This window comes from Phlebotomus papatasi, chromosome 2, assembly GCF_024763615.1.
Source record: "Phlebotomus papatasi isolate M1 chromosome 2, Ppap_2.1, whole genome shotgun sequence".
In the NCBI taxonomy this organism is placed as follows: Eukaryota; Metazoa; Arthropoda; class Insecta; order Diptera; family Psychodidae; genus Phlebotomus; species Phlebotomus papatasi.
The window spans coordinates 36,557,225-36,581,920 of NC_077223.1; the positions used below are offsets into that span (position 1 = coordinate 36,557,225).

The following is a 24,696-nucleotide window of genomic DNA, read 5'->3' on the forward strand; positions in this document are numbered from 1 at the left end:
TGTTATTTTCCCTTAAAATTACTACCAAACATTTTTGATCTATAAACCAGTCATAATATAATCTATTTTTGAGTGAAAATGTATAAAACTATGTCAAATATTTCTAAAGTATATTTATCTTACATATTCATGCCATTATGTTCACATAATGTCGTGAAATTGTATGAACATCATGTTCTGTTATATTTCAGTTACATTTGTTCCATAAAAGACACAAGTTATATACAACTTGTCTCTTTTTTGTATGACGATGAAAATATGTGAAAAAAGTGATGTCTCACATTAATTAGAGTCCTAAAATGCACCAGCGTGTGCAGAAAAATCGAGTATACAGATAAAAGGCATTAAATTTTACAAAGTAAGTGCAAATGATGAAAAATAACTAATTAACACTTCGTTTGTGAGAGCTAATATTTTCTTCCTTTAATTGCAGTGTACCGCAAGTACAAGCGTTAGGTCAGCTTCCAGATCATTTGTTATGAAATCAAATTGCAGAATGAGTGCCCAGAATGCAGAAAAAATTATCAAAAGCATAATCTTTCAGTGTTTTGACATTTTTGCTGTGTAGTGATATTATTGACGTAAGAAGTCTGCAAAATGTAAATATGATATACGACATCTTGTAAATATAATCACTAAAATAATATAAATGTGTTTTATTTTCTGCTTTTCTTACTTATTCGGGTTAAAATATCTTGATTTTATTTTATCAGAACAAAAAGAAGATTATGCCGTGGAAAAATACAGAAAATTGGCGACGCCAAACTCAAATTAATGGAAAAATGATACACAAAACATTGCAGTGCAATGATATTTGTCCAAATTATTGTTTAAAGGGCTGTATTCACACGCAGAAAAAATTTAAGAACCATAAGTTTTTTGAATGATGTAATGTAAAAGGCAATAAATTTATTCAATTTTGTTTTATTTAATTTCTTAGCTTTCCCTTAAGAATTTCACTAATATTTTAGCCTCTAATGGAAAACAATTATTTCATTAAATTTTCATACGCGATAAAAGTGCACGAGGCACAAAAAATGTGACTGAATCGTTGAGGATAAATATTTATTCGTTTGAGGAAAAATATTTGAGCAAGTCTTAAAGAAAAATGGACAAGAAATGACAGTTCTTCAGTCGATAGTTATAATATTGGTATGACAGGGTGATTATATTTTATTTAGACATAAACAATACATTTTACCGTACACGATGACTTGTTTAACTCTAAAATAAAAAATTGTTATATTTTGGGTATAAAAATTCCCCATTCATCCGAATATGGACCTCTTTTATGCGGTTATATAGAAGAAATTTGTAAAGTTTTCCCCATCATTTTCGTATAGATATCAGACATCTCTATTCATTTATGGCGATAAATGCTCCTTGGGAGGGTCAACAGACCTGGAAATAATTAATTGACTCTATCGAGGTTCCACTGTACCTTTCTTTAGTAAGTTCATGATAATAATGTTTTCAATCGAAAATTTTACTCATCACCTTGTTTCCTTCGCACATTTTGTGTGAAAGATTAAGAATTCCCTAAACATCCATTTCTTACCACATTGCCTCCACCTTTACCGCTAAACTGAATCCCTCTATACAGATTCTGGAGCTTAAAGTGGGAGGAGAAAAAGAGAGCAATAAAATAGTTTCTAATAGAGTTAGAGACATTTATGACTTGTTGTAAATGTCTCATTTGTTTGTTATCCAGTAAAATATTGTTTCGCATTTCCATAGCCATACATTAATATTGTCTGCAGTGCACATATTTTTTTCCACATGTTGCATTTGCATAATATTCTTAATGACATATCTCTGGAAACCTCCACATTCACTTTATCTTCTTCATTTCTTTTCTAGGTAAGGCGCTAGATGCACTTTTTTGAACCAGTCACCTCCCCCTCAGACCACCAGTGCTCCCATCGAGACGTCCTATGGTGTTTGGCGTTAATTGAGAGAAATTGGTGGGCTTGAGAGTGATTCTCAAGCGTGAGATTGAGAATAAGAACTGAAAAAGAGAACGCACAAAATCCGCACAGGCGGTTATTTTAAATGACTTTCCGCTGTGTTCCCTCATACGACGCCAGCGCTCAATGGGTAAGTGTAGTAGACGATAGTGCAATTACTGCTCTTCTTGTTCTCAATTCCTCACACAGCTTGGACACGCACCTCGTGGTTTACAAAATTTGAAAATCTTACCGTTAGTGTTATGTTGACTTTAGGTAAATATCTTTTGGATAATTTATTCAAAATTATTTCTAACTTTGAAGATGCACACTCATTCATCTCCACCTCAATCTACATAAATTGGCAGTTCTAATGCTAAATTCTCTTTTGGATATAGTATAATTTTTTTTTTCTATTCCACGTGAGTGAAAATCAAACAGAAAAAGCCACATAATGAACGTATCAAACTCGTTTTTGCGCTTGCAACAGTGCGAAGAACAAGAAATTCTCAAATCACCGGATATAAAGTATCAAGCAGCTATGATTTGACTTAATAATAATTAATCGGTCAGTATTCGATGAAGCGCTAATGGTTGAGCAATTTCAATTGTGACTGGGAATACCATCGAGGTGGAAAATTGTTCCTTTAGCACTTGATGGATCTCCCCATATAACGGATTTTGCACGTTACAACAATTGCGAGAAATTAATGCTCATTCTTTTTTCATCGAACATACAACAAATTCTGACCTCCCACAATTTTCTTCCACCAGCAATAGATGCGGCATTTATTGGTGTTTTTGCCCCATCAAAGAGGCTGTACAATTAATTTCGAAAGAAAATTCGTTTCGAGTTTGGTTTTTTTATTGTTGTGCCATGTCCAGAGTTTTGTGCATTTAAATACTCGTCCATCAATCGATTGAAGAATTGTACAAACACGAACGTTATTAATGGCATTGGCAACTCCCCATTGAACTCCACTCATTAGGCCACGTGAAAAAATCCTAGTTAGAGCGCTCAGAGACAGACAAGATCACCATATGAAATCACTCTCTGGGATGCTAAGAAACTTTCAACAGGTGCCGCATCGTATTTTTTTTGTTACTCTTAGCACGGTGCTTTTTGATTCTTTTTTTTTTTCTTGAACCTCTGCCTGATACCAAAATAATTAATTAGTTTCTTTTGCGGCGTGAGGCTTTTTTTGGGGGGGCCACGGTGGCCAAAGGGGTTCTTCATTTTGCTCCATTTAGGAAGAGATTTTTATAATGTGTGTGAGAAAACACGACAAATTTGTATCATTTTTTCACCTCCTTCGAGAAAACACTGTGAGATTGATGGCACTCTTGAGAGGAATAAACCGATTACTAAACTGATTTCTCTGAATTTTTATCGAAATTTACGAATCGGAAACGAAAGGTGAATTTCATAAAAAAACATTAAGAGTCAAATTTGTTGAATGCCTTTCTCCCTAGAATTTTAAAAGTTATAAGGATCTCTTCCTTCAAATAAATTATAAAACAGTAGGATCTCTCAAGCTCAATTTATAATTTTTTCTTTATTTAATAATGTCTTGAGTTTTACAATTTACTTAGGGAATCTAAGAGAATTTATACCCCTTTTGCAAAAAATTGCTTTCTAATTTCAGTAATAATTTAAATTGATATCATGTTCGGAAGTTCAAATTTAATTTCAAATTAAAGATTAATTTATCAAATATAGACATAGCGCGAAGTGGGTTTAATTTGAACAATGGGTCTACACACTGCTCATGCTTTTTACGATCCCAAATTTTACAATAACAAAATTTTTCCTATGTTTCTCAATAAATGTGACCTAGGGGGAGGTGGGGCTACTTTTGCTGTGGTGCTAGATTGTTATACGACTTTTTCGCCTATTTCTAAATGAAGCTAGTCCTTACAATTATTTTATTTAGATACACAATTATTTTGTCTATCCAAATTACATCATGTTAAAACCCAGTTTCCTTTAGAAATATGCAAAAAAATCGTATAACAATGTAGCCCCACCTCCCCCTACCGCGCATATTTTAAAAACTAAAGTAAAGTGCATAGTTTTTAAAATATATTGCGGAGTCAATATCCGAAATACACAAAACTTTAAAATGTTTTTTTTTTTGTTTGTTTTAAAACCAGATTTAAAACTGTTTCCTCCTGTAAAAAAAGTCAGTTAATTTATGATTAATGACTAAGCTATCATAGCTAGCACTTTCGTACATTAGTATATTAACTATTTGAGGACCAATTGGACATCGGTGATCTAAAAACATAAACAATTAAAAAAAAGTGAATTAGACATTTATTTTGTCTTGTAAATAATCAGAAAAATTATTTTTGGTTTTGGAATACCGCTGTTCCATACGTTTTTAAAGGGTACTTAAGGACCAATAGAAGACCGATAGGATCTGAAATGGATGGGAGCCTAAACATAAAAATATTATGACCGACATTTGAAAATTTCAAAAACTCGTTCGTTCGAAACAGATCACAAATAAACATCTTATAATATATTAACACAAATTGAATAACCTAAAATACAAAATAAACAAATAAAGTAAATGCGGTAACGAAATATAGGCCACGCCCTTTAACTTATTGACATGTGCTCAATTAATTACAGTGATGGAAAAATTAGTCACAGCCTCTGAGAAAGGCTTTGAGTCTGCTTCTAAAGCTTTAGGAAAATCAGAATTTTAACCCTTTAAGGACGATTGAATGAATTTTTGAATGAAAAATGAATTTTTTATGGCCATCTAACGTTATGTTTTGTCCTAAAAAGTCAGAAAAAGTGATTTTTATTGACCCCCAATTTTTGACCTTCTCGTCCTTAAAGGGTTAAGCTTCACCTTTTTTTCCACAACAAGGTCTCTTACACAACAGCTCGCCATTGTGCCAGCGTCCCCCAGTGTCTCAACACCCCCAAGGTTTTGAGGACATCATTCACTTTTTCCACCTCAACCGGGAATAGCCCCTCTTTCTCGTCCCATTTTAGGTTTCACTCATAGATTTTAGTAAACATTTTTTCCTCTCGGTAAATATGACCGAGCCAGCTTAGTCTTCTAACCCGAATAGAAGCAGCAATGTTGACCCCTCCATAAAGCTCCTCCAGTTCATGGTTCATCCTTTTTCGGAATTCCCCTATAGTTACATCATGAATAGGTCTAAAGGCCCGTTACGTCGTTAAACTCGCTTCTAAAAAATCAACAGCTTTCTTGCTACCAGAAGATCCCAGGTTGTCCATTAGCTATTGGCATTACGATTAGTAAAGTATAAATACCGCAAGTTCTAACCATAGGGAAAATTAAACCATTATTGGTAATGCTACACTTTCTATGAGAGAGCTTAACAAAAAAAATTAGGCCACACCCCATTACAGGGTTAGAATTAAAGTTAGGATATTTTTCATCATCATCATCATCATTTTAAACCGCTTATCCCTATTGGGGTCGCGGACCCATGACATCCGATTTAGCAGCCCAGACTTGTCGACCCTCCACCAGAAAGATGTTCAGGTTCGATCCTAAGGCGCTCCTAGGCAAGATTCTGAATTTGATTCAGCCACCTTGTCCTAGGTCTGCCTCTAGGTCGACGCCTCCTCACAATGGCTTCCATAGCTTTCCTGGAGAATTTTTTGGATATTTTTCATATTTAATGTAATTTTTTCAGATTATTTATAATGTATTTTTAAATATTAAATACGCTTGCACTTAGACGCACTTACCACTTTAATCTAGAGAGTATTCCTTGAAGAAACATACCAAATTAAAACCAAACCACCCACCTCTCCCCCAAATACATCTTAGTTAAATACGGTTATAAATCATGATCTATTAAAAAAAATTAAATATTTTTAAATTTTTTCAAATGATTTTTACAACTTAAATTTTGTAGAGAAAAATTACTTCTACCACGCTTTTACTAACAATTTGTATGTACCATCGGTACTCAAAAATTTCTATTTTTTTATCATATGTGAAAGAAAAGTTGTAAGAGTTACGGAATTCATCAATTGAAATTTCGTATGGTTGTCTCTGAGTTATCGACTAACAGTAACCGTGAGAATATCTAATTTGTGCTGTGTCATTGTTTCTTGTTATTCTGTACACAAGAATATAGAAAATATGCTATCTGACGACAAAAGACCAAAACGATCGATATACTGATAGAATTTTGGTAAATATATCATCGTCACTTGGATCAGTTTCTTGTTGGATCTTTTGCAACAACTGCATGTGTTGTTTAAGAGGCATGACTGCAGTAGGGGAGACTAGGGCAACAAGTCACAAATTGAAAATTTGAAAATTCAATATCTTCCAAAATAAAAGAGATAGTGGCTTAAAATTTTTTCCATAGACCTTCTTCAAAGTCGTAAGTTTCTTAGAATTCGTATAAGGATTTCAGAAAATAAAAAAATTTTAAGCCTATTTTTAAAATGTTTTCCTTATAGCAGATATCAATTTTGACCTACTTATTTTCCAAAATTGATGCACTGCTAAATATTACCTAAATGACTTGGTCTCTTTGAATACGAAACCACTATCTATTTCAGAATTTTACAAAGATTCTTTTCTCCAGAAATCCTTTTATTAAAAATAACCACATGGGGTAAAAAGTAACAAAAGGTATGGAGCAAAAAGTAACAAAGACCGAAGCAATTTCTGATGTCTCATGGCGAGAAGAAACGTCATTTCCGCGTCTTGTCGCTTTTTGTTTGCAACAGGAAGTGCAGCTATCGTTTAAAGTTTTCAGAATCGACAGTCGATAGTATCGAAAATAAGTTATCATGCCACCCCAGGAAATAACAAAGTGATATCGTTCTTAATCATGCGCAACACGATTTTTTAACATAACCTCACATTAGACATTTTAGAATCAACTGTAATTACTGTAGAATCTACTGTAGAAATTTAACATTTTTGGCATGTGTTGAAATAACGTTTCGAAGAGGTTTACACCCAACGTAATGCTCAACGCACAATAACTTTTGTTGGTAAATATGTTTTCAAAATTTCCTATGAGAGAAAACGAGATAACTAGATCTCTGTTTCATTCACTCTCATTGAAATGTCAAAAGCATGTTTACAAAACAAAAGTTATTGTGCGTTGGACATAACTCATGTTTTGTAAATATATTTTTGATATTTCAGTGACAGTGAGTATATTCTGGATCTAATCATCTCGCTTATTCTTATATTCAATTTTGAAAATATGTTTACAAAAAATGTTATTCTGTGATGTGCATTAAAGATAATGTCTAATTCCCAGCGCACAATAATTTTTGTTTAGTAAACATGTTTTTAACATTTCAATGAGAGTGAGTGAGATCTAGATCTAGTCATCTCGCTCTATGTCATAGGAAATTTTGAAAACATGTTTATAAACAAAAGTTATTGTGCGCTGGGTATAATGCCCAGCGCTCAATAAGTTTTATTTTGTAAACAAGTTTTCGAAACTGCTAATGGGAGTAAGCGAGATGACTATAGTATTCATTCACTTTTACTGAAATGTCAAAAACACGTTTGTAAAACAAAAGTTATTACGCTTTAGGCAAAATTATAATTTTATGAATAGATTGATAAGTTTACCTATGCAATATTTTTCGAATTTACAGCAATTTAAGCAATACCTTCCTTCTAAAATATCAATGAAATTGTAGAGTTTGGCTTTTTTTAATTTTATTACTACTGCGTTACTATTTCTTTCACATATCAGTCAATGGCAATTTTTTCTATGATCACAAAAAGATTTATTGCGATTTTGTGAGGAAATTCAATGGATATATTTGGAAGATTAGGAGTCATAAAAGAGATTGATACACATTTAAAGCAATTTTGACGATGGAATGTCTGCTATGAGCATTAATAGCTTAATTGGTTTGGAACTCTTAAAAGCCCATTTATTGTTGTCTTTTTTTTCTCCCGCTATATATAGTTATCCGCACACCTGAGAGTGAGATCATGTAAATTTGTCACATTTGCCGCCAAGTTAATTGCAACAGGATTATGGGTGCCTCTCAGGTGTTGCTTGCACATTGAGAAAGAAATCCATTTAATTATTTTATCACAAGGCCTATCGCTGTGCAAGGAGGAAAAAAAGGGTGATCGAGTGGAATTTAGAAAAGAATTTTTACGATGAATTATTTGTCAGATTTATCTCTCTTTTTGTCTCCATTTACGTGTGGTGATCTTGAGGGGCACTAAAAAAAAGAGATGCACAAGAGTATCGACTTCAAGTGATACCGAATAAATACTCTGAGAATTTCTTCTTTCTTTCCATCTTTCGCATCGAAAAGGCACATTTGCTGGGCGCGAGATTACATCGGTGGACAAATCGTGGTCATGAAGAAAATATTCCATCGATCTGATTGCCCTTCATGGGGCTAAAAGAACAAGTAGTTCTCGGTGGGCCTCGGCAAGAGCGATCCCGGACCAAATTGCCAGCAGCGGACGCGGACAACATAAAACTTGATTGTCAAATGATAAAAATTTATTATAAACACAAGAGATCTCACCACAGATTCAGGTCAATGTCCCATCTTTTGACTCTTTAATATCCCAAGCCAAAAAAACAGCAACATGGCTCACCTTCGAGAACTTTCGTGTGTGAGAGCTTTAGCTTAGCTTTCAATCTAAATCTAAAACCGTCGAAAAACTTCGGATTCAATATAAAAAAAGAAACCCTCAGCTACCGCGACAGCAATAATTTTCGCGTGCGCGTATTTTCTCCCAGCTTCTTTTTCAACTTCTTCTTTTTTTCCCGCCCAATTATAGGTGAATGAAAAAAAAAAGAAACAGAAAAATACTCCAGCAAAAGAGTTTTTCTTTCCCATCGGCTCTCGATGGAGCCGCCCAAGCAAAAAACACCATCATAGCTTTTTTTCCGATTTTATAATCGGATTAAAGAATCTCACGGAGAAACTGAAGCACCAGTTGACAAATATTTGTGTATACACTTTTTGGATCAAAATTACGAGCTTCGTGAGCGATGATAAAGGAAATTTATAATGATTTAAGCACTCACACAGCGCTTTCGGTGTCAAATTGAACCGGACTCGATGGTAAGACTTAGGGGAAAATGGGGATCTTTGAAACTTGTTTAAAAAAATCGAATTTAGAAGAAAGTAAATTTATTTTAATATTTAATTTCCTTATCGATTATTTATAAGTATTAGCTTCAATTTTTAATTTAATGTATGTCTGAATATCCTTGACTTCCTTTAAATTTTTCTAGTGATAGTCAAAATTTTTATTTTATAAATCTTATTGCTCGTGAAAAATATATAAATATACTATTTTTTTTAATTTTTGAATTAATTAAAAATAATTAATGTATCCATAACCCATTATTATGTAATTATAAAAACTAGAGTTTTAAATGTTAAGCAAAATTATATTATAGAAAAAAAACCTGTTCACGTAAAGGCGATAAAAAATATCGTTTTAGGATATTCGATTAAAAAAAAATTTATGTAATGGGAAATTGTTGGCTCTAATTTGGTATGAATTTCGGTCAAAATCCAAAAATCCAAACGCTTTTATCAATTGAGTTACTGTTAACCCGATAATACAGAGTTTCTAAGAACTCTTTCAAACATAAAAAATGTGATTTAAACTATTAGTCGATAAAACACAAAAACTTTAAAATACAATCACATTTTATTTTAATAAAATTAAGTATATGTAAATAACATATTTTTAAAATCGTAAAATACTCATTTGAGTTGAAGCATAGCCTATAGCCTTTAATGGACAAGAATTGGATTAAAACCAAAGGAGTTAAAAGAAAACTTAAAACCATAATTTGGCAACATCAAAAACTTTTAAATTTCGCTCAAACATTTGAACAATAACTTTATTTTTGTAGAGAAGAGTGAGGCCTTTCAAGTAGCTTTTTAGTTATTAAAGATGTATAGGTTCTTTAAGACACATTTACTACACGTTTATACACTATTATAAAAGTTAATTAAGTCTAGCTAGTTTCTCGATATTATTGGCTATTTAAGAACATACTATACATTTTCCATATCCCAAAATTTTGTATTTTCTAAAGTCATGCATCCCTGAAACTGCCCCACATTCTTCAAAATTAAAAATTTAAATTTTTCGAAATTTCCTATGAGAATAAGCGAGATGACTAAAATTAGATTTCATTAAAACTCTCGCTGAAATGTCAAAATTATAACAAAATTAAATAGGTTAATCTAATCTCCATAATTTGTGAATTTTTGGGATTATGTCAAAATTTCAGTGACTCTTAACGCCATTTATCTGTCTTGAGAATATACTTTGTTCTTTAGGGGAAACTGGGGCACCATCAAACACGAGGTAGCACAAACACTTCGATTTTTTAATCAGATATTCGACTTCTAAGGACAAGACCTATAGGAATTTATAGGCACTATAAGGATGCTTGTCCATTGACGAAATGGTTGAGATAGTCCGAGTAGTTAAGAAATAAAAATTAGTGTTTGGTGCTTTCCTGTGTTTGGTGGCGCCCCAGTATCCCCTAATTATAATTAATTTTAAACTACTAATTATTGATTTTTTATGGTCATCTATCCGTACTTCCAATTTTGACTTATACTCCATTGTATAATCGTTTCTGGATAGAGAACTGTTAGTATTTAATTTTCGGTAAGACTAAAATATCAAAGGTATGCTGAAGTTGATGATATCAATCCCATCACGCTTGGTGGCAATTGGGCTACAATTTCAGTAATTACTAAACTGTCCATAAGCTGTGAATCACAAAAGAAAGTTTACCTCCTCTGACCAATGAAAGGCCTAAAAGACATTCATGAATCTTAAAATGGGTTTCCATTCTTATCATAAGAATTCAATCACTAATAATGCAAATGTAAGGTGTCATAAAATGCAATGTAATAACTTTTCGTAACATCAGCTCTTTGTAATAAGACTGCTAAAATTGAAAATTCTTTTTTTTTAAATTTTCATTGTCGATTACCTTAATACTATTATTTCCGATTTCGATGAAATTTTAATATGTAGTAGCTAAGGATATATTCTATCAACCAATGAAGCACAATCTCCTACTTGGTCTTCCCTGACAAGAACTATAAAATTTAATCAATTTAACATACTATATTTTGAGTGATTTTTGACTGATGTTGATGATTTCTTTTTTTTTTAAAGATACTTTTGAAAATATTCTAATTTTGAATTTCAAGATTTTCTTATTGCTTAAAATGCGTAAAGTATGAAAAAGAAAAAGAAAAACATCTTTTCGCGGTTTCTTCTTTATTCTATATTAAATAGTGATGAATTCTCAAATTTAAAGATACCCCATTCTACCCTACATCTCCTACATTTTCTAATTTCAAACAATTTAAAAAGACATCAGCTATTGATAGATCCAGGGTCCAGATAATCTTGTGATAGCTTATGTCAGGCTTGCAATCCACAACAATGGGGTAGCACCGAACACTGAATTTTATTTCTAAACTACTTGGACGGTCATTTCTTCAGTATACAAACATACCTAGTGTCTACGAATTAATACAGATCTTATCCTCTGACGTCTAATATTTAATTTAAAAAAAATCAGTATTCGGTGCTACCCCGTGTTCGATGGTGGCCCAGTTTCCCCTATACTATTTCATACTACCAAAATTCAACTCACAATGGAATTTGTATGTACTCCGAGTTACTTATCATTGAGTTTCAAGTATTGTGGTTATCATTGGTCTTACTGTCTTAAAAATTAATAAACTAAAGTGATACACGTGTAAAACTGGCCCTCGCTGCTCTATTATCAAGAAAAATAATTTTTAAAACAAAAATTACTCTTCAGTTCTTATTTCTCTTATTATTTTAATATAAAATAGTTTGAATAATCATAAGAGTGCCCCAATGCTGATATTACAAAACTCAATTATTCAAATAATACCTTTTAAATGTTTGTAAAATTATATTTTAATCACTAAATTTATTTTAAATGTCATAAGTTATATTTATAACCACAAATTACCAGCCATAATAATCCTTATTTGTTTAAATGTAAATTATGCTAAAATTTTATCCAAATTTGATTATTATTTTCACTATAAGAGCATCCATAAATATTGTGTTTGAAGAATTTGATGAATGAGATAGAGAAACATTATTATTTATAATGTTTGATGGCTGAAAATCAAAATATTTACAGAGATAAAATGTCCCATCAAAGTTGATTTTAAAGATTTATTGTTACACCAACTCAGTGGAACAGTTGTGCAATTTTCACTAGTGAGACATTGACTTATGGGTGACTATCTCGCGGGTGACATTAATGAGACAATTCACACACAATTCATATTCATGGGCTCTAGAGGAAGACAAGTTACTGCCACTGCATAATGGTCTCCTGCTGAATAATTTGACTCATTAGTTTCACCCATACTCAATCGTCAATTACAAAGCAATTATGCTAATCAACAAGTTGCTCCAATGGACTTTGTTGTAGGCAAATGCACTTCTTCATTCACTCTCCTCCACATTTGAGTATACCTGGCTGTAAGAGAAAGTAGTTCTGCGGCACTTGTGGTGGAAAAAAGTAACATACAACACTCAACGTGGAACCAAACTAACAACTCTGCAATTCAGATCATTTCATCCTAAAACATACACCGAAATCATTTACCAGGCACAACCATTTATTTAAATCCGCAATGTCTTTTTTATCTATTCAAACCTACCACATGGCATTTATTGAGAACATGCACACAGATAGGGTACATTAGCTTAAAGCTGGTAGGAAATTTTCAGACTCGTATCCCAATTTTTTTAAGTTACTACTAATAATAAATTTACTAACAATTAAATCAATATGGAGCAAAGGAGAATAGTCCTGAATTTTTATTACTCTGCCTTTTGGTTCAAATTTTTCAAATGCACATAGTTGGGAATTGTCGTAAAAGTTGACTATTTAAAAGTAGTGGCAGTTTGAGTAGATTATAAAATTGAAATGATTCGTTTTTGAAGGGCTGGACAGGAGCCTGAGTATTGCTAAATAGTAAAACTTTCATCGACATCGTTAAAGTAGCATGTTTTTAATGGGCAAAAGTCACTAATCTCACATTCCTCTTGACTATTTAATTGACGCACTCAAATCTCTCAAAATCTCCCATAAAAATTAGTTTGATGTCTTTTCAGTGTTACCTGCAGAATAGTTAATAAGATAAAAAAAATGTCACAAGAATTCCCGCATTATAGATAGTCAAATTAAGATGAACGCACATTACCCCAAAATTAAATTGGATACCTAATAAAAACTGGGCAATTAATTGTACCTAATGGTTTAGTGGTAAAAATACTCGGACAATTTGAATCAGCAACGAACAAAGATGTTCGCATCAATTTGAAACATTCACATTTTGCATGTTATAACTCTCACGCACAAGACACCAAGAGCATGGAGAGGAATGATAAGTGATTTGTGTGTCACATTATTAATCATTCTCTTGTGTCAAGAGAGTGACTCTTGCCTTAATTATGATTTATGCTGTATATTGAAATATTCTCTTGGATTTTTCACCCCAAGCCCATGTCACACAGCAAATCTCATTGGGATATTGCGGAGAAATGGCGAGAATTTGCTTTGAAATGCTCCACAATAGCTGAATCAATAAATTATTGCAATTATATATATGAAAAGTGCAATTGATGTGAAATTGGAACGAAAGACATCAATGCTGTAGACGACGAACCTTCCTTTTCGTGTGAGCGCGCGCGATCACCTTCTCTCGTTTGGACACTTCATTGAGAAAATAGAGTGTCTCCGGAGCATTGGGCATAGGACCTGTTGGTGGAAGTGAGAGCCAATGAAGTGGAGAAAGAAGGCACCACATAAGATAAGAATCATTCAATATATGTGAAACAACTATGTGCATACAGACATAACTCTCCCGAGAGCAACAGGTCTTTTACAACAATAATAAACCGCAGAATTACTCGCCGTTTGCTTTTACGTCTGTAAATGTGGACACCAGGGTTGGAATGGTTATGGATTAAATTTAGAAAAAGAATTTCTATTTTTTATGAAGTAGAAGAAAATTTGGATTAAAAAGTCTGTAAGTGATTAGAAATGTGATAGAAAAAAGCAAAAACAAATAAGTAATGAAAATTAAAATTTGTAAACAAAAAAATAAATTTGGTAATTAAATTAAAAGTTAATTTTTTAAACCTGGTACACCTTTTCAATTTAGTCAAATTCGATCGATTAAGATTTATCCTCTTACTCCTTCAAATTAAAATCAGATATAGTTGTCTCTTTAAGTAAAATGAAAATTAAAATTGAAAATGAAACTGAAGTTTCAATTTTTATTTAACCGAAAGAGATAATTATATCTGGTTTCAGTATTAAACGGTTAGAAAGAAAAATTCCAATCGATTTAATTTTGCTAAATTGAAAAGGTGTGCCAGCCCTATTATCAAATTTGTTTTAATTCTGACAACATTTTATTTTTATCTGAGCACATGTACAGTACAGAATCAATCAAAAATTGATAATACTGCTTTAAATGGATAAAACCATTCGCTTTACTTTAATTTTGAATTTTGAGATATAATCAACAATGAGGAAATTCGGGAGTCGTCGGGAAGAGACAATCACTCAGGGAAACACATCAACTATCTCCAGAGCTTTCGGCTCGGTCTCCAAGCTTTTATCAGTGGTCAAGACTCAAACAAAGAATGCTAACAAAGAGAAATTCCCAGCAAGACCCAAGACGAAAAAGAAAATCCGAAAATTGTGCCAAATATTACAAAAAAAAATGTAAAAGACAGTGCAAGAATAGTGCCCCCGTTCCTCTCATGCCCTGTTGTAATCCTGAACAAAACCCGGAACGAATCTCAGAGAAAAATTTCAAGACTTGACCACTGATGAAGGCTTGGAGACCAAGCCGAAAGCTCTGGAGATGGTTGATGTGTTTCCCTGAGTGATTGTCTCTTCCCGACGACTTCCGGATTTCCCTTTCGTTGATTGCAATAGAGAGACGACCTCACTCCGGGTGCGTCGGGAATGCTGATCCTTTCAGAGCCCAAACAACAATGTTCTTTCGCCAAAGCTTTCGGCACGACACTGCGCCTTCTTCACTGATCAAAACCGTTACTCTTTGTCTCTAAAATTTGTTCTCCTACACCCATCTACTTAAACTGAGGAATAACAGGGAAATTTTAGGATTTTCTTTAGGAGCACTTTGAACTTGCACATTCAACACAGATCAACTATTTTTCAGTCCCTGTTGTCCCTCGGTAGATGAATGTAGGAGAGCAAATTTTAAAGAGAAAGAATCACGGTTTTGACCACTGAAGAAGGCACACTGTCGTGCCGAAAGCTCTGGCGAAAAAACATTGTTGTTTGTTCTCTGAAAGGATCAACATCCCTGACGCATCCGGAAAGAGGTCATCTCCCAATTGCATTATACATATTCTTCGTCAGTTATTCTATTGGCAATATTTATATCGTTAAATAAAAAAGAACAAGAGGCAGAAATATTCCACAATCTTAAAACGAATATACTTACACACAGTAGCATTGTTAAATGCTATGCTACCTGCTCACGGCACTTACGGACACCTTTCATACTTAGTAAATTTCAAATCAGACTCACTCAATGAAATTGGCTTGTTCAATTCAATGAACATTAATTTCAAGCTGTCTGAATCAAAATTCAAATCTGTTAGAATTTTGAATTCGTTACCGGCAAGACTCTGTTGGTTATGTACATACAATTTTGCATCTTAATGTCACAACAATACATTTTTTGAGTTTCTTATTCTTTTATACCTTTTAAAATAAAATTCATCGATTAACGTTACTAGAAATCCACAGATTGTAGATCATGCACACATTTTATATCAAGAATATTTTAAGAAAACAAAAGTTTTTCCTGTAAAATTGAATTATTTTTTATAATGCTCGAAAGAAGAAAAAAATGGAATAAAGAAATGCAAAATGTTAAAAAAAAAAGAAATGTGAATATTGATTTCTTGAAATCTTCCTGATCTGTGTACTGGCACCATTATTCAATTCCAATTTACAAACAATATTTGCGGTTCTTCAAAATCTAAATCTAAAGGATCATTTGTCCTTAATATGTAAACATGAATTAAAATTTATTTTTATTGTATTGTATTGTATTGTATTACCAATATGTGTCTTTACATTAGCCCCTCCATACGAAGCGTCCGCCGCCGTCTCAGCGTTGATGACCAGCCTCCAAAGCTAAACGGCGGAAATGCTTTTTCTCAGGCTGTATAGTCTTTTGTCGTGTTAAACGATCTTTTCTGTGCGGTTTGATAAGCGGTACATTTCCCCTAATCCATTACTTGATAAGAAATTAAAGAAGTTGAGCCATATGCCTAAATTTTTCAACACCTTTAAATTTAGAATCTTTATAGGACACCCTGAGTGATAAAGATTAACTATATTCCGTCGTATGCGAATGCGTATAATCGTAGAAATTCAAATCAAAATGTATTTTTCCAAATGGATACCATGGAGTTCAGCTCTGTTGAGTCTCGACGATCTTGTGAGTATTGTGAGATAAATTCTATTTGGCTCGGGGCCATTTAGTGGGGACTCCACCAGTGTACATGTGATACTCAAATCGTACGCATCGACAACACTGTCCAGGCGCACCATCCGAATCTCACCTGAAGAAACAATATTTTGGTGCTCTCTGTGAACTTTTATTGTCTCTTCGTACAAAAAAAAGACCGTTTTTTTTTGCTGACCCTAGGTGTCCACCTCTCATAAACTTTCTGATCTATTTGAAGTGTTGGTGGAAAAGTGAGAGAAGAAATGTGACTCTTTCCGTATTGAGCGAGGTGATAAGACATGATAAATGGGAGGTAATGTGTGGACTTGTTCAGCGGAAGAGGAATTTTGAGGGGAGAGGACAATGTGTACCCCAACCACGTGATTGATGTGATTAATGACCTAAAAAAAATTTCTACCTCACATGGAAGTGCCATCGAACAAGAAGCGGCGATTTAATCCCGATTTTTGTGCTAAAAGTGCCACAATGAATATCCTCCAAGCCACCACGAGTAACACTCTTGAGGATGCCTTGAAGCTCAGCCAGGACATCCTCTCAAAATCCAGGGAGAATGAATGCGAAATTAAGCAAAACTTCCTCAAATCCACCCTGGGATTCTTTAAGAATCAGCACAACAACAATAATGATGAGATGGAGGATACAGTTGCCATATCTGATCTTCGTCCGAGCTCTCTCAATCACCTATTAAAGCACAATATGGAGATCCTTAAGAGTAATCCTCTGGACAAACTCGACGGGGATGACAATAACAATTCAGGAGACCTCAAGACACCCCCAAGTGACGATCATACCTTCAGTGAGATCGAGATTATGGAGGCCAATCCCGCCCATTCCCAGTCCTCCGAAGATGACAATGTGAGTCTCTCAAGATTCTTTTACCAGCAATCACTGAGGTGATGTAAAACCGCGGGGAATTTAATTGATTCTGTCCAAGTGAGGAAGTTTTATGTGCCCAACCGCAAGAGGTGGAGAAGAACATGAAGATATTTTAGTGAAAATTATTGCGCCCGAGTCACGTAGAATGGGCTCTGGGTCGATGAGGACAATTAAATCGATTTGTTGTATGAGGAGATGCCCAATTAAGAGGGATTCTTGATGGTTCTTTTCAAGACATACATTCGTGAATATTTTCCTTTATAGCCTATAATCAAATTCACGTTTTGCCACTGACTTACTCACCAAACATTTTTTGGTGAAATTCAGAAGAGAAATCAATTTTGAAGTAATTTTTAGGCATTTTTTTCAATACACACAGAAAGTTCTTTTTCAAGAAAAACATATATTAAGTAAGGTCCATTTTCAATTAAATTTTTAGTCTCGTAAAATATTTTAGTGATACCTCATTCTCTGATTGGCTGAACTGAATACATCTAAAGCTTCCCAAGGTTTTTCTTCAAATCAGATCATTATGATAAGAATAAAATATTTTGAGGAATCGAAAGTTACATCGAATATCATAACATTTGAATACCATCCCCACTCTTAGAAAAATTTAGTCCCAACTACCTCATATACAGGTATGGAATATTTAGCATGGGTAACTAAATGAAATAGTTGACCAATATTAGTTACAGTACCTTTTTCATTTAGTTATCATAACTAAATTAGAGTAGTAACGGGTACTACAACATATTAGTTCCAATAACTAAATAAATAGGGTTGTTACCCATCTTATTGACTGTAATAACTATATCATATTAGTTGTGGTTATTATATAGCTCGAAAAATCTTCAACATATGAGTAAAAAACCACTATTGAAAAAGTTATCAGAACTATATGAAAATATAGGCCCATTTATTTGCATTAGTTGTGAGAACTAAAAGGAATTAGTGACCAATATTAGTTGAGATATCGATTTTATTTAATTAACACAAGCGAATATAATTTTATGAAATGATTATGAAATAATTGCCGTATCTTATCCATGTAAATATTGCCTTATGTTCTCAATACTAATAAATTTTTTATGAGTAAAATATTTTAAGATTATAAGAACTATTTTAAATAGATTTGATAATAATCACCCGATCAACTAATTTTCATTAGTAATGATGTCTAAACTTTTCTAAGAATGCCAGAAGCATACTTACTGTTTGCATTACTCAAACACAAACTTTACTTGCAACTTTTCAAATTCTGCTTTTCTTTGTAATAATGTTATTTTTTTTCATAAGAAAAACTAAAAAAAAAAATAATATATTAAAATTCTGTCGCTTACGGTATCTATTCGTTATTGGAACCAATGTAGTATTTTTCAGGATTTCACAACCCTAATAGTAATATTAAGAGTTGCCTAACTGATTAACTGAGGTCTGGGATCTGGACCCTCACAGTAAATACAATCTATTTCATTTAAGAATTTTACATTAAGAATATATTGGGCCATACTTAAGGCCAAATATTCATTTGAAATACTTGTAAAACATTTTGAAAAAAAAGAAATTGGGGGAGCCGTTCTCAAAGTATTCAAAATAAATTATTTTAGAAGGAGACGGGGGTGTATAAGAGAGCGTGTCTAGAAAAATCGGTTTGTAGGGGTCATCATAAAAATAATCATACAATAACTCTCACTGTATTGGTCTGTAGACCGGTAGTAACGTCACTTTTATCAAAACTTTAATATCCCAGAACCTAATCATAAATCAAACTTAAAACAATGAATTATATATTAATTTTTCAATGAAATTAAGCGATAATTTTTCGTATTCGAATTTTCGACAATACAAATATAGGGGGAAGTGGGGCACCTTTGACTTATTTTTAAATATAATTGAGTCTTATCGTGATTTAGCTTCACAATCTGTTTATGCAGCTAAATTATTATCACGATAAGGCTCAATTTTATTTAAAAATATGTGAAAAATCTCAATTTTAAAGGTGCCCCACTTTCAAAGGTACCATACTTCCCCTAAACATAATTTAATTTTTGTACGACAGTTTTAAATTTCTTTCACATTTCTATTACTATTCTTAATTATTTCAATTTTCTGAACGAAAAGAAGAAAGCTTAAAACTATTTCGTCCAACTCAAGCATTTTAGTTATGCCCCTGTTATCAATTAGGGATACATGGGGCAGTTAAGGCATGCATAACTATCAAAATTATATTTATAATATTTTAGAGTAATGAATGAATTATGTTTGACTTAGTTAGCTTGAATATAGTTGCTAATCATTTCGCATATGAGAAAAAAAACTTCTGTTGCCTGATACTGCCTCAACTTTCCCTATATGAAACACGTGTATACATTGATCTGTCTCTCAAGTTCGAGAAAGAAAATCATTTCTATATCCAAAAAAACATCATTACTTATTGAATCAATGGAGCTCTTCAGTATAACATGCCAAAAGACCAGACTCAGCGTTGACGAAAAAGGTGAATAAATGGTGAACATAAATTGTAAGAAGGAAAAACTTGTCCACAAATTATACAATTGATTCTCTCTGCCGGATTCTTTATGTTCCCAACTGCTCCTATTTGCATTAATCCATCAATTTCTCTTTCCTGCCCATTGCCCCCCGGATCACCCTTCTGGCATTCTCATGGGGCATGCTGAAGAGACCACTGTGACACCCATCCCACTCGAAATCTGAGCTCCCGACAAGTTGGCTGGCCAGTTCACGCGCGACTCTCGATGAATGACTCCCCGGCGGCGAGTCAGACTCCGGCCAAGAATCAGAGCCGAGATCACTTCTAGTCTCTCGAGACAACACATATGGTGGCTCTTGGCCTCCGGCAGTCTCTCTGAAAAGTATTAAAGTTCCGTTACAACGCGCGGCATTTGTACGACAAAAAAGACACATTCTGTACAACATTCAATACAAATGCACACTTTCCAGGGGTTCTGCAATCTCCTTTTTTATATTCTTTCACCTCACCCAAAAGTCTGCACAACACTAATTAAGAGGGACTTTTATTGAATTTGTCTAACACGCTCTATCCTCAGGGCGACAATTTCCAGCACGATGCCCCCTTACATAGAATTCATAAAATATTCACCATGTGAAATGGGATGCACGTTATTGATACCTCAATACCTCAATAAGATGTAGAAACTAAGGACTTGGCGTCAAATGATGTAAATTATGTTTTAGGTAAGTCCCACTGAACTGAAAGATGCACAAAGTGCAAGAGATATACTGCGGTGATTGTGCAGGAGTAATAGAAAAATATCAACATTATAATGACTCTGATATTGACTGAGAAATCGGATATTAATACCAGAGAGTCCAATTATGAAAGCAATATCGCGAAAGATGTACTCCATTTCTTATTTAACTGAACATGCATGCAGTTTGAGAGACTATCAATGGCAATTGCAGCGGCAGCGCAATTTAAATTATATTTTATAATGGGAGTATCTTTAGTAAACACTATAATCTCTAGTAAATAATTATAATTGCTTGAAGATGAACAGAAAAAAAATTTAATGATCTTTTGAACAACTGTGTCAAAAGAAGAAATAATATCATCAAAAAAGCCCAGTAATTTTATGTTTTATAGTGTTACTTCCAAGCCTCAAATTATCAACCAATAGGTTAATTACCATGACAGACAAGTTTTAATAATTTTCTAATTCATGAACAGCTTCCCAGCATAAAGAGTTTCAAAATCCAAGGTAAAGTGACCCATACTTTGCGAAATGCTCGAAATCGTGACTTCGACAGTGTATCTCAAAAGTGCTGACTCAAGTGCTAAGGCTTAGGAGTAATCGAATAGATTTATCAGTTCATAATTGGTTCGTAACCGATTGGAATCGGTTCAGACTTCTCAGAAATTCTAAGACCAACGAGCCCAAACATAAGTTCATTCGATTGAGTATTACGTTCTCTTTATCCTTTTTGACCTTGAGAAACCGTTCTTAGGAATTATTAAACGGTATTTTCGTTTAGAATGAAATGTTCGTCTAGGTAATTTCCAAAACGTATCAAAGAATGAAAAAAATGCATGGCGCGTCTTTAAGCATTCTCAAAAATCATGACTTTGTAAGGTCGAGAGAAAATTAAGGAGCATGTTAATGGTCCTAATACCCCTGTGGGTCCCCCGAAGATCGCAAATCTATATTTCTAACCGTTTGGGCTCTAGGTGTGATAGCAGCCAGACAGGTGAACGGACGGATGCACAAACAGCATGATGTTGCAAACTCTAAACAACAGATTTCCAAAATTTTACAAAAATAATACCTCTTGAGGGCAATAAGGAATCGAAATGTATATCTCAAAATTGAAGGATTATATACATATACGACTCTCTCTGTGGAGTTCACGCAGTAATAAAGTTTATTAAAGAATGCTTTTTGATCATCTTAAACAAATCGTTCTTAAGGGCAATTAAAATATTTCTCAACATTTCTTATCAAAACGATAGATACAGTAGATCTTCCTAGACTAAGGGGAAGTTTTCTATAAATATTTATTTTCTTTTTATCTATTTTATTAACTTAAGTTTATTTATCAATTTTATTTGAAATTACATCGATCAAGTCAGGCCTTAGACTTTGAAACCTGAGTAGAGGGGCTATTAATTGGTGAAAGACAAAACAAATACGATTAATAACATCAAAGTTCAAATATTTCTTAAATTCGTTAAATTCGAGAATACTTTGCATACATTTTTTATATCAATTTAATGTTGTCTGAAACGATACTAAAATAAGTTCTCGCTTTCAAGATATTTTTGAAATACTGACCGTGTGATGTCACAAGATTAATACTAAGAGTGAAAAGACGGAAAGAGAGGTGTATAGTATGCAAAACTTCAAATGAAAAAATACGTGTGTTAGAAAGAGTACACTCTAGTAGAGTAATACGATGAGTAAGATATTAATGTTCGTTATATTCCAAGAAGTTTAATTGTTTTCGGAATCGTATTACAGGCAATTCGAGCAAATTTTCATGCGTGACAACTGTGATTCGGTCAGTTTTCGAGCGATTGTATCGCTGCAAATTTTGCACGTAGTGGAAAAATGCGCGAGAGGGGCAAGATACAACAATTGCTATCTTTTATTGCTATTCTCGCTGTTCAGAAAGTATTAATCTTAATATTAAACTTATATGTGACATGGTCATGAATGTTCATAATTGTGAAATAAGATTCTCCAATATTATTTGAAGATTTATTTTTGAAAATAAATTTTAAAAAATCTATGAAGATGTTGCGGGATACCGCTATCAATCAAACAAGCATCTTAATGGACAATGAATTTATGTAAATGCCTTACATTAAACCATTTTAAAATCATATTTGTAAAGTGTAACTATTTCAGAATAGATATTATCACCTAATATTCAAATCAAAAGAGAATATGTAGGAATATTTTATTAAAATCGACACGATGTCAAACTTTCTGTGCATTAATTCATTCCTCGATGCGGAAAAAGCTCATCAACAAGTATTTCTGCTTCTACATATTAGGCGATTTATCCTTGATCGTTATAGTACTAAAGTAAATAAAAATTCTTTCCGGGTTTTCAGAATTAACAACGTAAAAATAAATTATTGAAAATCATCTGGTTGATGTTTAATATAATATTCAATAGATACAAATTGGTTATATATCTCTGAAACTGTGTTATGTGTCTTGAATTTTTGTAGTTTGCAATATTATAGCTTGATCTAGAGTCGTCTACTTAGTAAAAATCGGTAGATTTAGTAGATCAGTAGATTTAGTAGATAACTTTTGACATAACCAAAAACTGCACAATTTAGTACAAGAAATGTATGTAATTGCTCTAATCTTAATTATGAAAAAATTGGTTTTCAAATACTTATCAAATTTCTCAAAACTATTTCACAAACTTTTCATTACTCAATCTATTATTTTCGTATTAAAATTTCAGTAGACTTAAAACAAAGACCCTTGTACTAAAAGTTTTGGAATTTTCAAAATATATTAATATCAAAAGTTTAAATTCCAATTGAACTCCTTTCTAATTAAAAATTAAAAAAAAAAATCAAAAACTTTCTTTTTAAATAAAGGCATGACCTGTTTAAGTGGAAATTAATTTTATGAGCTCTTGTACTAAAAACTAAACACTTATTAAAACACACAATTAAATTGTTTTCGGCACTCCGTTATTGAGCCATTCCACAAAACGAGGAACAAAAACTCCCATTGCTCTCAGGTGTTGCAAAAGAATATTTTGACTAATTGGCTTTCTTCAGCATCATTTCTCTTCGTCACTTTTTTTCATGCTTGAATATCACAGCAATTTAGTGGCCATCGAAATAGGGAATAAAGGCCACATGATATTGTGCAATTGTACTTGCTATTTTTTTTCCATGAAATAATTCCAATTTATTCAAATGATAATCGCAAAATCTCCAAGTCACTTCATTGTCGACATTCTTCGAGAGGATGGAAAATTTCTCAATGCGGCAAAGAGAATTTCGTGGTTGTTTTTTCCTCATTGTTTATCTTGTTAATCCCTCACACGCCGTTGATGACTTCGGCGAGCGTGTCTGGTGAGATTTCTTCGCATAATTGCCTCTTCGTATCAATGTCTCTTCACCTGTACGTCGATCTTGTGGTCCATTGGGTGCAGGTCTCTCCACCAAAGAGATACCAATTGGTGATATCGCCGAAGAATGCCATAGTAAATAATAATTGATTTACCCACTCCACCCACAATCATATCTTTTTCTTACTGTGCGGCGTGTTTAATACGATGGAGATGGAAGAAATGATTCGGTGAGCTTGCAGAAAAAGTTACCGGAAACACTTGTTAGCATTCATGACTTCATTTATTGAACTTCATGATGATTCGATTTGGCCGATAAGAAGAAGAGGGTGAACGATGTTGTGCTGGATGGTGTTACAGAACATTCTTCATGTCAATTTATTCGCATATTTTGGACAAAAGAGCAAAAAGGTCTTTTGGAATGATGTGCCTTCTATGTAGGTCAACTTTTCTCTCATACACAGAAGTTAAACCCTGCAGTTTTTTTCCTTTAAATAAGGCGTCAGAAATCTTCACAATTGGTATAAAAAAGAGAAAGAATTAAAACCACATGAGGTGTGTAAGTGTGCAAAATGGAGAACATTTCAAATAAAAGTTACGCTAACCGGTGTTTCATTCTTAGATAAATTTGTGTAAAGGAGTACTAAAATTTCACTGAAGTTGTCTTTTAAAATTAAAGTACTAAAAACGCTAAACAAAATACAAAAATAT

At 33.2% G+C, this 24,696-nt stretch overlaps 1 protein-coding gene across 4 annotated transcripts in view; it reads left to right on the top strand.

The window, feature by feature from the left end:
• Nucleotides 1-24,696, top strand: part of LOC129800913 (transcription factor AP-2-epsilon) — a 137,963-nt gene that overhangs the window by 74,358 nt on the left and 38,909 nt on the right. For 2 of the 4 annotated variants that reach the window (XM_055845653.1, XM_055845652.1), the window contains exon 2: nt 1,861-2,097. The exons of 1 other annotated variant lie outside the window; for it this stretch is intronic. In XM_055845653.1, the coding sequence (XP_055701628.1) occupies nt 2,053-2,097 (45 nt within the window). In that variant the 5' untranslated portion in view covers nt 1,861-2,052. Of the gene's footprint in view, nt 1-1,860; nt 2,098-16,530; nt 17,380-24,696 lie in introns of those variants that run through there. One more of the 4 variants, XM_055845651.1, reaches the window with a different exon arrangement.